The following is a 15,953-nucleotide window of genomic DNA, read 5'->3' on the forward strand; positions in this document are numbered from 1 at the left end:
CTTTCCTTCAAATCGAATATTATTATTCATAAACGTTTGTAGAAGTTTATGAATGGTGTTGAGTAAGTGACTTCATGCCATTGAACATTCATCAATAAACAACATTTTTTCAAGACGGATGTCATGTGCAGTGCCACCGTTAATGTTCATAGTGGATACCGATTTGTAGGATCTAATGTAGTTGATAAAGATTTCACTTTCAGGTACATCGTCAGTTATAAGCCTCTGTAGATATTCAGTATATGAATGTAAAGAAGGCAGTCTAATTTGACCCTTTTGACAACAACGTGTAAATGTATAACTTGTATTTCCAGTTGTTTCTTCAGGGAAGTGAACTGAATGACAATGATTGCAAATGACATTCATTAATCCGAATGAATTTTACTGGTGTATGTTTTTCTTGTGCCGTTTGAGAGGCGCGTTGTTGCATGTGTAGTATTTGGGACGTGTTGTTTTGGAGCTCTAATCGATTTGCCTGTGCTGTGTGAGAAGCCCGTTGTAGCCTTCGCTGCCATTAACGTATGTCTGAGACGGGAGGTGTTTCGTTTTGAATCCGTGCCTGTTGCGATGCAGCACTTTGATTGATAGTTTGCGTCATGTGGATCTAGGATGTAGATTTGTGCATATTTGCGTTGTTGATTTGTTTCAGGGTGCACTGTTCCAATGCGATGCAGTATTTGTGCACATATGCGAAAGTAGTATGGGCCATTGCCTTTTGGTGGCCTGATATTTACTCCGGTAGATGCAAAAGCAAATGAACTATTGTAGGATCTAATGCAGTTCATAAAGTTTTTACTTTTAGGTACATCGTTAGTTAGAAGCTTTAGTTGAGCTTTGCGTTTTTGGAGTCGAGACATTTTTTCTTTTAGAAATATGGATAAGTAATAAGGAGAATTGCACTCACTGTTAATATGGAGCCTTTTCTGCGGTTGAACGGTTAATAGTGCCTTATTGTAATGAGATCCACCTATGCTGCATAGCCATCTATTTTGTTGTTTCTTTCGTTTTCGTGTGTTTGTTCCTGTTATCCTTTCCTTTTCGTTTTGTACCCGTGACCGTGTATTCATGACTTGTTTCTTTCTCAGCATGCGAAATATGGATAAGTAATAAGAAGGATCGCAGTCACTGTTAATATGTTTCTTTTTTTGCAGTTGAACGGTTAATAGTGCTTTATTGTAAGGAGATCCATCAATGCTGACACCTATGCTGTCTAGTGTGAAGGTGTTGATGTTCACTTTAGAATATGTGGCTTTGGGTGTCACTTCTTATGGATGTGTGTGTGTGTGTGTGGGGGGGGGGGGGGGGGGCGGGGTTGAGGATTGTTGTCGCGCAAGCGTCTTCTTTCTTTTTGTGTTCCTGTGTCTTGTTGAATCCCCCTCTTTGTGTGTGTCCCGTCCCTTGCTTGAAGGGTCTGTGGGGTGGTTTTGTGTTCTTTTTTTTGTGTTCCATGGGCTTGTTGAATCCCCCTCTTGGTGTGTGTCCCGTCCGGTGCCTGTGGGGGGGGGGGGTGCCTTGCTGTTGTGCGCGAGACTCTTTTTTTTTTTTTTTTTTTGGGTCTAGTTTCGTGTGCAATGTGTTTCGTGCTTTGCTTGCGTTTGAATACTTTTTTATGTGCCGTTTCCTTTTTTCGGTGCTCTTTGCGCCTCATTTCTCAATTTTTCCTGTGCTCACTCCTTTTTTCTGTGGTCTTGTCCGCCTCTCGCGGCCCCTCATCCGCCTCTCTCGCCCTCTTCTATCCGCCTTTCTCGGCTCCTCAGCCGACCCTCGCGGACTCTTTTTGCGCCTGCGCAGTACGTCTTTTTGCAGCTACGGCCCATTGCCGGATGTGCCTGCGTCCATCATCCGGTTTAGCATTCTCGGTTAGTAATATGGATAAGTGGTCATTCAAGAGCGTTTGGATACACTGTATATTTTTTTTTCTTGTGGTGTGAAAATGAACAAATTCTGAGGATTGCCCACTGTAGAACATGGCACGTAGAGTTGTCTGTGTGAAAAGGATGGATTTTCCAAAATGAACTTTGAGTGATTGCCCTTGAGCCTTATTAATTCACATAGCAAAACTGAAATGACCAGGAAAGTGTAGCCGTTTGAAATCAAACTGTTAATCATTTGGAATCAGCGGAATTGTTGGTCTGAAAACATTTTGACGTTTTGCGCAATGTTTCAGACGGCGTTGAAATAAACTTTTTTGTGGCATCGGAAGTGGAGTTGCTAATGGTATGTGTTTTTTTCGTTGGTATGGGTATATTAGCGAAAAGCAGGACAATTATAATGTGTTAAATGGTATTACATACGGAATAAGCACCAGAGGGAGATGAATGTACGTTATTTTAAAAACGTCTGAAAGTGAACAAATAGTACCATTCATTCAGAAAGAGCAAGACTGGAATCGTACTGTGAGTCAGAAAGCGAGCAAATAACACCACAAATACGGAAAGCCAGTCAAGCGCACTGGGTCGTTCACGTTTTACATCCATACGGCAGTTCCCCTTCACGTGATGAAAGTAGTCGGTTTTCTCATACTTGGACACTTCCGCCATCTCTTGGCAATTTAAAGAAACATTGGTAAAGAGCGATGCACAGGGACCAAATGTTTGAAATCAAAGGGTAAATCATTCGGAATCAGCGGAATTCTTGGTATGAAAACATCTTGACGTCTTGGGCAATGTTTGAAATGACCTTGAAATAGACTTTTTTGTGGCATCGGAAGTGGACTTTCTAATGCTACGGTTTTTTTTTTGGTGGCATGGGTATATTAGGGAAAAGCAGGACAATTATAATGTGTTACATAGTATTACGAACGGAATAAGCGGAATCAGTGGATTTCTTGGTATGAAAACATCTTGACGTCTTGCCAAATGTTTGAGACGGCCTTGAAATAGACTTTTTTGTGGCATCGGAAGTGGACTTTCTAATGCTACGTCTTTTTTTCGTTGGTATGGGTATATTAGCGAAAAGCAGGACAATTATAATGTGTTAAATGGTATTACATACGGAATAAGCACCAGAGTGAGATGAATGTACGTTATTTTAAAAACGTCTGAAAGCGAACAAATAGTACCATTCATTCAGAAAGAGCAAGACTGGAATCGTACTGTGAGTCGGAAAGCGAGCAAATAGCATCACAAATACGGAAAGCCAGTCACGCGCACTGGGTCGTTCATGTTTTACGTCCATACGGCAGTTCCCTTTCACGTGATGAAAGCAGTCGGCCTTCTGATGCTTGGACACTTCCGCCATCTCTTGGCAATTTAAAGAAACATTGGTAAAGGGGGATGCACAGGGACCAAATGTACTGCTAGATGGCGCCGGCGTTAACGTCTGCTGCAACGTGCGGCCATCTTGTCGATGATAAGTATGGGGACATGTGAAAAGGTGCCCTGCGCTTCACCCCGAACATTTTTCCCAAACAAACCCCATACCCCATGACCTCCTCCTGGTCACAAAGGAGCCCCATGCCCAGTTTGGTGGCAATCGGACGCCCGGTGCAGATTTATATGGTGGACAAACAAACATACATCCACTCTGCTTTATATATATTAGATAAACTATTCTACATTACAAAATGGACAAAGAAAATAAAATTCTTTATAAATAAATTTTTAACATTTATATAGCGCTTTTCTCACTACTCAAAGCACTCTCCACACAGGGAGGACCCAGGAAGCGAACCTACAATCTCCTTGCTGCAAAGCAGCAGCACTACCACTGCGCCACCTGTGAGGGAGTAGAAATAGTAATAGTAGAAGAGCCAAAACATTGGGAGTTTATTTAGACATTCTTGCAAGAATATTCTTCAATAGCTGAAGGTAAGACCTTATGTAGGTTTAGTCTTTTATAGTTAAGCTGTTACATATTTTCCCACCACAGAAACATTCTTTTCAGAAACTAATGAGTTGCTGTACAGTTTAGGTCCTGGGCCACTTTCACGTGTTGTGTTCCCACCACACAACAAGAACTGCGACGTTTATGCAAAATATATGAAATGCAAAGAGGAGAGATGTAATGCAGAGTGTGACACGATTTCACAGGGTAGATTATTGCTTCAATACGGTTCATAGTGTGGTACACCAGGGAGGCAGCTATGAGGAGTGATGTGGTGCAACGTGTGGCATGATTGGGAGACTGGGTGTTCACAGGGGAAACCCCCATTTTACTTCTTCCAAGTGATTGTGTCTTTACTGGGGAGATTATTGTGTTGATATTGTCTATGGAGCGGCACACCAAGGAGGCAGCTTTAAAGAGAAATGTGGTGTGAAGTGCAGCACTCCACCTTCACAGATAACTCCAAAGTCTAACAAGAACAACATTTATTTATATAGCCCCAGCAGACCCCCGTGACCCTGTGTTCGGATTCAGTGGGTTGGAAAATGGATGGATGGATGGATGGATGGATGGATGGATGGATGGATGGATTTTCATACAAACAATATAGCTCAAAGTGGTTTACAAGATGCCAAAGAGAAAGTTGCAAGAAAAGAAAAACCAATAAGATTAGGCAATAGCATTAAAGAATAAATAACAAAGAAAAAACAAATCTAAACGATCTTAAAAAAACAGATAAATATCAAGTAGAAGAGTAGCATTCTTATATACACTGGTATAAGGTAAGTGTCTAAAGATGATAAAATCAGATGGTGAAGAGTACGTAAAAAAACAAAAACAAAACATTTAGGCTGGAGAAAAAAAAATCTGCAGGGGTTCCAATGCCAAAAGACCACCCAGTCCCAACTGGGCAAGCTACTAACAGATATGTAAGATGGTGCCACTGCTTGTGGTCAGCCAATCAGCATAATTTATCATCTGAGCACCACACATTTTGTTCCTGGTTGAACAAAAAGTGCACACATCGGAGTAGGAGCTAAAAAGTACCAGGAACTACAAATGGCCTCTGCTGGGAATGTTACAAAAGGTCCTGCGTTTCTAAAGAGTCATTGGTTCCTGAAAAAAGTTCCTGTGGTAGGAAATCGCCAATTGACCCAATCTAGCTGGGCGAAATATTGAATGTTAGGGAAATTAATATCTTAAATAAAGAATAGTCGCAATCACCATTATTAATAAATTGATGATGGATGTCCTTAATTACAACAAGCTTGATGGTGCCTGTCATATGCAGAGGTCAGATAACTATGAAAAGCCTGTAGAATATAACAAAACAATGATCATTAATAAGTTTTGTTCATTTGTATAACACAGTAAAGGAACACACCAGTGTGCACAGCATACAGATAAATGGTTTAGCCTTCAACACACTTGTATCTTTTTATACCCAGAGATCCCGAAATAGTTTAACAGGTGAAATCCTTGTTACATATCTACAGTATATCTGAAAAGGAACTGCTTTTACTGTATATACATACTTACTGAAAACAAAATATAAAGTATTTATTGTCATTATTTCATCATTCCTTAGGTTACTGTGCAGGGAATGATAGGTACAGAATATTTTAGTCAAACAGGCAGACACATTAAGAATCACTTTACAAATTCATACAGAAAGTTTTTCCCAAACTTTGGTGAAGTTGCCCACTGCTTCACAAGGCCGGTTTGTAATCCTGTCCCAATCACTGTCTTTGTGGAGTCTGCACATCATCTGTATAAATTTGTTGTCAGATACTGTAATTATTTTTATCTTTCTTTGAATTTATTAAAAGCATGTAACATGTAACAAGTCAAACATAACAAAACTAAATTCATCTCAAATACCCACCCATGAGAAAGAGAAGAAGGCCAACAGAGTAAAACGTTTAGAGTAGTAAAGAGAGAAATGAGCCCTCTTCCCCAGTAAAAATGCTTATTCTAAAATGTTATTGATTAGATCCTGCCAGGTTTTAAAAAAGTTTTGAACAGATCCTCTAAGTGAGAATTTGATTTTTTCCAATTTTAAATAGTATATAACATCAGTTACTCACTGACTTAAAAGAGGTGGATTAGGATTCTTCCAGTTGACCAAGATAAGTCTACGTGCTAATAGTTAAGTAAAGGCAATTACAGTTTGTTTGTCATTCTCCACTTTAAGCCCATCTGGGATGGGTACACCAGTCACAGCTATTAATGGATTACGAGTAATTGTGACACCAAGGCTGTCTGATTTAAAGGTTTTTGTCCAGAATGATGTTAATTTGGTGTACGGCGAAAACATGTGGCTGTGGTGTTCCTGCTCTGTTCAGTAGAGGGCAGTATGCATGGAGGGGAGGAGGAGAAGAGGGAAGAGGATCGTTGGGTGGACTTGGAGTTGGTCATTAAAAAGGATTTTGGTAAAGGAGACTACGTGCTGTTTGTACTGGCTGAATACACAACAGTGGCCTAATGAGGCTAGAGCTCGATTGCAACGTTCGCATGTTGGACCTTGCCCTGGAAACATTTTAGACAATTTTAAACAAGACAGACAGATGTGCTTGATAAAAGATTTTAAATTGAATAATGGAATGGTTTACACATATGGAGCTCGACAGAATTCTGTTCATGGCTGCCTTCCACTCCTTTTCTGAAATGTTGAGTAAGAGATCCTATTCCCTGTGTACTATGGGATCTTTAAAAGGAAGGGACTTTAAAATGGGTTTATATATTATAGAAATGCTGTCTGAGTCTTCTTCAAGTCTGTACAAAATCTATTCTGGAATAGAAATAGGTGGGAGGTGAGGAAAACTGGGAAGATTTCATTTAGAAAAGTTTCTAAGGTGGAGATAGTGGAAAAAATATATTGATAACCAAGCTAAATTTGGAGTGCAATTGTTCGTAGAATGTTTTTCTTACATATTTGGCTATTTGGAGACTCAAAGGTCCTGGACATGCTAAATATAGCCTGTAATGAACTAGCTTGCCATTCAGACACTGGCTACCTACAACCCTTTCATCAAAGTAGTTTCAAAAGATATCTGTAACAGAAACGTTTGGCTTAATAAATCATTATCTTTTAGTGTGAATGACTGTCATGATGTCAATTTCAAGTCAGGTGCTACATAAGCATGTGCCATCCCTGCTAGGTTACTTATTTATAAAGCTAGAAGTGCCATGCAGAGAATAAAAATAAGGTCAGAAAAGCAAAGTTAAAATGACATAATATGTAAACAAACATGAAAATGTTTGAATAAAATGAATATGTTGCTTGAAAAAAAAAAATTAAATTATGATCAATATTAGATGGGTTACCAAATTTTGAGATACTGTAGCAGGCTATTACTTTATTCACACCCACAAAAACACTGAGTCCTCTACCATCCAATGTCTGTATTCTTTTGCCTATTTTAACCTTTTCTTTCTTCAGAAATGTTTTTTTTCTTTGAAACTCTGCCTCTAAGACCACCAACTTGGAATCAGTTTTCCACTGTTGCAGTCGACACCAGTACTTTGTGTGTATTTCAGGAAGCAGTAAACTGAGGACCTGCTTAGGTTTCTGTTTCTCCAACGGCAGACTCTAATGTCCTTATCTTCTTGTGCAGTTGAGTATCTGGGCTATTCTCTTTTTTTTTTTTATTTTGGTTACATCAATTTTCCCTTCTTCTTTTAAGACAGTTTTAGACATTTTTCTTGGCAATCTGTTGAATGGAAAACCCTTCATTTTACAAAATAATTGACTGGCATGTTTCTTGAGAAAGCTGTTTAATGTTGGTCACTTTTGATCCCAGAACTCAACTTTAGGTTTGCCAGTACCTTGCAACCCAAGTAAAGACAATTTACTAGCTTTACTGAGCAGAATAACATGATTTGGCCGTACCAACACAATTAAAATAGTTTCTCTAATAGACAATTAACATTTACACATGATTAAGGGTGAGCTAAGAGATTTTACTAACAGCTGGACTAATGGCAGCTGAAAATGGGGTTTTGCAGTCATATGTGAGTAATAAACTATAAATCAGTCATTTCAAGCAATATTAGCCATTTGTGACAGAATTCATTTATTGGCTATATCTTTAAATCAATTTAATAGTACGTTTATTTTTAAAAAGTAGTCAGTTTCCTTCAAAAACATGTGGTATATTATATACTAGGGTCGTCCAAAAATATTCAAGTTCTCCACAAGTCTAGTTTTATTCTTTATCAAATTTATTACAAACCCAAAAAATGTAAATAAAAATAAACAAAAACTTACAGTAACCATTAAATGTTATGTCAGGTGATCTGAAGAACAGAAAACTGTTCCACACTTGTAGGTCTACAACATTTAGCATGTTCTTTTATAAAAGAAAATATGTCTTGTCTTTGCAGAATTCCCCATCTTCTTTATTCTTCATTTCTGTTACTGCTCCCTGTGCGACAATATCAAACAGCTCTTGAAGATCACCTTGGAACATGTTTTCTTTCATTCTGTCACTTTCCTGCTGCTGTGTTCTGTTCTTCTTGAGTGCCAGATAGTACTCATATAGTTTTGAGAGTTTTCTGATGCATGAATCTACGTGATGTGTTGGTATTCTAGCTTGCTCCCAACCAGAGGGTGCCAGAGAGCCCCAAACCCCAGACACAAGTTCATTGACACTAGTCCCATTAAAATAAAACTGGTTTATGATCACAGTTACCTTCCACAAAGGTTCCAATAACACAATAAGCACAATTCTCTTCAGTTTCTCCCTCTTTACTCCTCCTCTACACCTCCAAGGCGAGTTTTGTCCACTTCCACCCGACTCCAACTCACCTGGAGTTATCTATTTTATCTTAGATCCAGAAGTACTTCCAGTGCTAGTGTATAGCCCGATGGAAGTACTTTCGAGTCAGTGGGAAGTCCTACAAGTGGTATAGTGGGTCCACAGCACAAATTGAAAAGGCCAGTTTTAATAGATGATCGCAGCTTAGAGGGGATGTGGTAGTGTGGCCAGAGTGGTTCCCGGGAGCTTCGTGATGCGGGCAGTCCTCACTTAAGTGCACAGGTGAGGAGTCGTCCGCATCCGTAATTGATGCCGGGACCTGCTAATTGACACACCTGATCCATGTCCCCGTAATATATAGTAGAAACGCAAGGTGGATAGGGGAGTCGGAAAAGAGGAAGAACTGGAACAGAGGTTAAGGGAGAAGAAGGCGACAGGTTGGAGAAAGCTGGTGCATGAGTGAGTGAGAGCGAGAGCTCCCCAGAAGCCTAAATGGGAGCATGGAGTAGAACCTGCACTGTCACACTACAATATAGGGATTGTTAACCCCTTCAGCTCCTCCTACCAGCCCCCACAGAACACCACAGGGCTGTATCAAGGGACTACAGGTTCCAGCATGCCCTGTGGGAGTCCATGTGGGAACTTTAAACCAGCTGCCACCTAACATCCCTGTGAAGGAAATGTACCGAATCGATTGTCCTTCCCAGTCCTATTATATGGACCACCTGAACGGGTATTGTTCCTGAATTTAACCCAGCCGGGGCGCCAGTGTATCCATTCTGGCATAGGCATCTTCTGCCTGTCTTCTGGGTGAGATAGGATGATCTTTGCCCTGTTTCTTGTGGTGGCATATGCCTGGCCTCCTGTCTACTTAAGGAACCATCCTCCTTCCCAGCAGCCAGTAGGGGGCATCTCAGACCCCAAACCGCAGACACAATTACATAGTTCACAAGGTACTTATCTTTATGCTTAATGAGTAGAACACCTCAAACAGGTTTCATGTTCCACCATACATATTGTTTTCTTTTCTTTCTCTTCCATTCTTCCCTGGCAAGCTTTATCCTTCCTCCACACCCAAGTTCAACTTCCCAAGTGTGGTGACGTAGCTCCTTTTATGCTGGTCCCAGGAGCACTTCTGGTGCAACAACACTGCACTACCTACTCTCAGGAGTTCCCTCTGGTGGTAAACGTGGCACCTCGCATACACACACACACACGTGTACCTGCATGCACAAACCTACTCATACATACACCCACCAAAAGGGCAAACACTTTGACTAGTTCACATAAAGAGGTTAAGCAGCACAACACACAACTCCTCAACAAACAAGCAAAAAAATCACCAGCAACTAAAAACTTTAGCAAGTGTAACTGTTACTGCAAATGTGAAGAATGGAATCAAAATGGTAGAAAGCTAGAAATTTTGGTGCCTCCAGTCTCTCTCAAAAAAATAAACTCTTTAAGAGATAATACTTTGGTTTGTCCCTCTTGTTTGCGCTCAAATGGAGAACTCGTCTTAGTAGACTTCTGTCATTCAGGACGCACTAAGTTCTGCAGGGAAGCAGCTACCAGAAAATCCTTTGTCTGAAATGTTTCCTGGCTGCCTGAAGAAACACTCTCTCCAATGAAGGGCCACCATGAAGTTTGCTGTATTAGTGTTTATTAGAGTCTTTCCAACTTCTTGCATGAGAGGCCCTATCTGAAGACTTTGAAAGACCACAAAACCTAGGGTAGCAACAAAACATTTTACTGTAGATGTTAAGTGTAAGCCGCTCTGGGTAAAGGTGTCCACCAAGTATATTGTAGAATAATATAGTAATAATTCACATCATTTATTAATGAAATATAAAACAATCATGAAGTATATAGGAACATATTTAATAACCCTTATTTTAGATACTTGTTTAAGCACATTTCAAGTCATTGTCAACAAAACAGTGCTTTAGTTTTTAGGCCAAACCTGTCTATGTTTAATTATTATTTTTGATGGCTACGATTACTGTGATTTTGTTCACAGTATTTTTCACTATTAGGAAATAGAAAATGAACTGCCATTTAATGTTTTATCTCTTCTATGCAGTGTGCCTGCTTGTTGATACTCTTGGTTTCAAGTCATCAGGGTATTTGGATACTGTACAGTATGTATAAAGGATATCATCAGATGAGCAATGAGAGCTAACATTGTTGTGATGAATACTATTATATAATGAGAGCAAGTATAAAGTAAACAGAGTTTCAAGAGCAGAATCCTTTGACAAATCGTATGTTAAATCTTAAAGCTGGGATTTAGTTTTTAACTTTGTTGCACATAATATATTCTGCTCTGTTAGTTAAGATCTTAGCTTGAAGATGACGGACCCATAGAGACCAGCTTCACTTTTTCAAGGCAGCTTTTTCAGGCATATTCCTTAGGTCTTAAAAGATTAAGAATAAATAGGCCAAAATGAGGAAAGTGTATTTAAAACAAACTTAATCACAGATGATCTTTGGAACCCATGATTCTGCTCAGGATTAAGTGGACTTGGAAAAGGGTTTGGTATGATTGGTGGAAATGCTCTTTGGAACTTTTCATAAATGGCAGATGATACAAGAAAAATAATAAGCTGATTGGCAACTACTTTGCCTGTTGAAACAGGGGGAAACATGAAGCTCAAAGAAGAAGGAGCAGAGTGGTGCAGTGGCTAACATTGTTGTCCCTTAGGTCCATTGCTCCCAGTTTGAACTGGTATCTTGTTGCTCTCTGGGAAAACTCTACAATTCTCCCTGCATGTGGAAAGGTATCTCCTTTGTACCTTAGTTTTCTTACTACATCCACAAGACATAATGGTTAGGTTAAATGGTGACTCTAAATTGGTCCAATACTGTATATGAGCCCTGCAGTTGACTTTCACTTTATCTAGGATTTTGTACTGATAGGTTTCACTGACACCTCTGCGGCCTTTACTTGGACAAAACGTGTTTGAGGATGTATGTATGTACGAAGCCCAAAACCAGATTTTAATTGATTGTTGCATTGTTATTTCTTATTTTCTCTGAGAAAACATTATTTTTACATATAGATTACATCCATGCACCGATTAGTGCTGCTACCTCAGGTTTTACACATGGCTGTGTGTGGAGTTTTCACATTGGAAAAGAACAAGAATGTCAGACAACATGAAAACTGTTCAAATGCCAGCCTCTACTATATTTCTTGATTAAGTGGATGGTACTCAATTTGTAGAATTGTCATTCTGACAATACAGAACTTTCTGTGCCTTTTAACAAATTAAAACATGTTCTAAGTCCAGTCCTGGGTCCCCCTATGACTATGGTATCCCAATTTCACATTTACCTTTAAATAATCTTACCATTTAATCAGCCGACCTTTTACCCTTTATTTGATTTATATTCAGAAAAGTGAAGCAGCATAAGTTTTATATTTGTAAGAAATTAGGATTTTTCCCATAGCTCATGCCTATTGCTGTTTTGTCATTTTCCTTTTAATGTACTTTTTCTGTGCAGCCTTTTTTTTAATTGTGTCTGAATACTAACAATTAATGACAAGGAGAGTAGGCAAAGATACAAATTATGGCAAATGCTAAAGGGCAGCAGCAGCTACCTCAGTGTTATCCACCTGTGTATTAGCAAAAAAGGATTAAATAACCTAAACATTAAAAAAAGACTAAAATATTACATAGCAAGAAAAAAAAAAGGTTGATCTCTGTCTATCACATATAAATGCCTGCTTCATCCACAATTTGCATAGAATAACCAGATTGAAATTTCTCAATTGTGTCACACAGATGTGAGTAGAGAGCTTGTATATCAACTATTCAACTCTAATACTACCCCCAGGACATGAGAGAGTGCTGTCACTTACATATTCACCCCTTCTACCTGTAGATCAGAGGATCTGAAAGTTGAAGACACTTGATGAAATGCCCACTTTGGTTATTATAGTTTTGTCTTTTCATATTAGTTTTTATTTCTATATTTTTTCTGACCTTACTTGGAAATTCAGTTTAGTTTTCGTTTCCATCATCGTGTATGTTTAGTTTTGATTTAGTTTTTATTTCACAAAGACATTTCTATTTTATTTTTATATCTATTAGTTTCAGTTTTAGTTTTAGTAATTATGGTATGGTTAAAGAGCTACTATGGAGTTTAGTTTTGTGTCACAATCAGACAGAACTGTAGACTTAATGGTTTACTATCTGGAAGTATAATCAAAATCAGATACTGAATATGAACAATTTTGTACAATTTTATAATTTATTAAATATTTTCTACGTTATTTGTGCTGAACAAATGTGCACTGATTGTTGGTAATTTTTATCTTTTCCATTTATTGGCTAAAATGGGTCAATTTGTAATGAAATTTAGGTGAATTTTAAGGTTTGAGGGTTCTTTTACTGTAAACGTCTATACCACACAACATATGTCACTCCAAGACAGTGTGCTTATAATGAATGCCTTCAATATTGCATTCAAAAATCTCCACTTTTTATTTTCTACCAACAATATTGATCTCTGATTCCATCTCAGGCACATACAATATATAGACAGAATTTTGTCACCTGCAGGCCTGAAAAGAAAGGCAGTGAGACTTGAATAGCACATGCATAAGAACAGTAAAATAATAATGAGCAGAGCAAGAGTAAGTAATAGATAGATAGATAGATAGATAGATAGATAGATAGATAGATAGATAGATAGATAGATAGATAGATAGATAGATAGATAGATAGATAGATAGATAGATATAATAGGTGTATGGACGGGCACAAAACAAAAGAGACAGCATCTGAGATTAGGAATAATATATACATTACATAAACCTGTTTATCCAGAGCAGGATGACAGGAAACCTGGAGCCTATCCCAGAAGGTTTGGATGCAATTCGGGAAAAATCCCTGGTATGAACTATGTATGATATGGCTGATGTTAAGAACAAAAAGAATATGGCGATTTCAACTATCTATTTTGAGAGAGAGAGAAAAAAATTGGAAAAAGGGGGATAAATATTTTAAAACATAATTCTGCTCCTGGATTATTTTCACAATATCGGGTATTTTCAGCTGTGAATATAAACTAAAAAAAGATAAATTAATAAATATAGAATAAATACAAAAACACATTAGTATGTTTAGTTTTTCACTAGTTGGCAGCCTCTCTTTGCCTACCTACCTGTAGTTCAGTGGAAACATTGCCAACTCAGGAATTTTACAAGGTCTGTATCACTTTGTTGTTAAATTACTTTTTTAAAGCAAAAGTGATTGGTCAGTGATAATATGATGATCTTGTATGATGGCCTAGTCAGTCTCTCGATCAGTAGTGTTTTATTTTCCGAAAGGATTTCTCCTATGCAAAGTGGTAGGTGAATTATTGTCAACAAAACGCTGGCACATGTTGCTCATTATTTTTCTGTCCATACGGAAAAGATTTTGTTGACCAGCACATTCCTATTTCAGCCGTTTGAATTACATCTTGATATACAGTACAACAAGCGCAAAGAAAGGTGGCACAGTAAATCGCTTTCTATTTCACATGCTTTACGTGCTCGTATTCAGCTTGCTTTGTTACCGCAATTGCTGTGTGAACACCTGCCCTCCGTTACTCTGGTAATATATGCAGGTGGCATGTGATGGATTACTTTCTGTTTTAGAGTTAAAAGTTACAACAATTAAACACCAATGACAAGAATATTCATTCAAAAACTAAAACTAAAAATATTTTTAGTATATCATTATTTTATTTCAGTTCATGAAAATATTTTCTAAAAATAGTTTCAGTTTTGATTTTAGTTTTCATTAACTATAATAATCTTGCTCCAAATGTCTCCCCTTCCAGAGAAAACCAGATAAAATGGCCTCTATCACAGGAAGAAGTCAGTCTATTACATGGACTGTTGTGCACAACAAATAATTTTTTCCTTTTTTTTTTTACTTTCTCGTATAGAAAGTATAGGGATAATATTGTAATCGTCCAAAAATTCGGCCTCGAGATTTTGATAAATCTCTGCGTTTTAGATCTCCCTGAGTCTAATTTACTTTCTCGTAGGGAAAGTATTGTAATCGTCCAAAAATTTGATCTTAAGATTTTGATGAATCTCTACATTTTAAACTTTTCTGAGTCCGAAAATGCCATTTTTGGAATTATGTCTATGTGTCTCTGTGTGTATGTAAACATGCTAACTTGAGAATGCTTTGAATGAGGTCAACCAAATTTTACATACATATATTACATTCAAAACTGAAGTTTCTATCAACTTTTGGGCCACTTCCACTAACCAGAAGTGGTACTTTACCTGAAAATTAATACAGTGGCAAGAAACCATAAAAGTATCAAAAATAACATCTTATGCCTAAACATATATTAATACTATGACCATTCTTTTTGGTTTACCCATATGAATGACTCATCCCCTATTTCTTAGTATATGAGAAAGTCGAGGGGAAGTCACTCCCAATTTTTTTCTTCTTTGGTGCACCGTTCCTGGAGATACTGTAATGCCAAGTCTATGCATGGACTGAAAAGATCATGCCCCTAATTACAAAGAAATTTGATGGGATTAACCTCCTTAATGTTATATTTTTTCTCAAAAAAATGTTTGGCTTGAAAAATGACATTTTTATTAAATAACATCTTTCTACTGTAAAAAGTGCAAAACACTAAAAGTACAAAGTCATAAGTGTAGAAAGTATTATAATGATACAAGGAATAATAATAATGATTAATTAAAATAGTACTAATAATGTGACAGAATTGCAAGCATCACTTTTGGATTTCCCAGAATCACTTTCAGTTTTACTGTTCCATTTCAGTTTAACTGCCTGAAGATAGATTTACCTTGTTGTTACTGCTGATGTGAGGCACTGATGCCATCATGGGGCTAGGAAAAGATTCTACACCAGTGCCCGGGTAATGCACGGGCCTGACGCTTATGCAAGACATGCCTATTTCGTTGCCCGAGTAATGCTTGGCACTTTTACAGCCCAAGTTATCTTCGCATCTATATTATTGGCTGAGCGACACTCAGGACTAACACTTTTAGCAATTTTTTTACAGCCTAAATGACATTCAGTTCTAACACTTGAGGTTAAAACTTGCATCCCTCATAGGACTGAATTTTAAAACACCTGTTCTAAAAGATTGTGGCTGGGGTAAGACAAAGCTTTTAATGTGATTTCTCAAAATCTGGAAGATAAACTTTCATCTTTAATCCAGACTCCAGTGAAGGACACCGTTAGACATACTGCAGTTTTCTATTCATATCTGAGCATTCATGTCGGTCTTTAGCTCTCTCTTATTGTCCTTAACATAAAAGGAGTCTCCTAGGACAGTGGTCCCCAACCTTTTTGACAGCAAGGACCACTTTATTAGATG

General features: G+C 38.0%; 1 protein-coding gene across 1 annotated transcript in view; it reads left to right on the forward strand.

Moving 5' to 3' along the window:
* Nucleotides 1-6,181: 6,181 nt before the first annotated feature.
* Nucleotides 6,182-15,953, forward strand: part of LOC114657673 (tigger transposable element-derived protein 1-like) — a 31,377-nt gene continuing 21,605 nt past the window's right edge. Inside the window, exon 1 of the mRNA XM_028809546.2 lies at nucleotides 6,182-6,280. Within this exon, the coding sequence (XP_028665379.2) occupies nucleotides 6,182-6,280 (99 nt within the window). The remainder of the gene's footprint in view (nucleotides 6,281-15,953) is intronic.

Source organism: Erpetoichthys calabaricus, chromosome 9, assembly GCF_900747795.2.
Source record: "Erpetoichthys calabaricus chromosome 9, fErpCal1.3, whole genome shotgun sequence".
Classification (NCBI taxonomy): domain Eukaryota; kingdom Metazoa; phylum Chordata; class Cladistia; order Polypteriformes; family Polypteridae; genus Erpetoichthys; species Erpetoichthys calabaricus.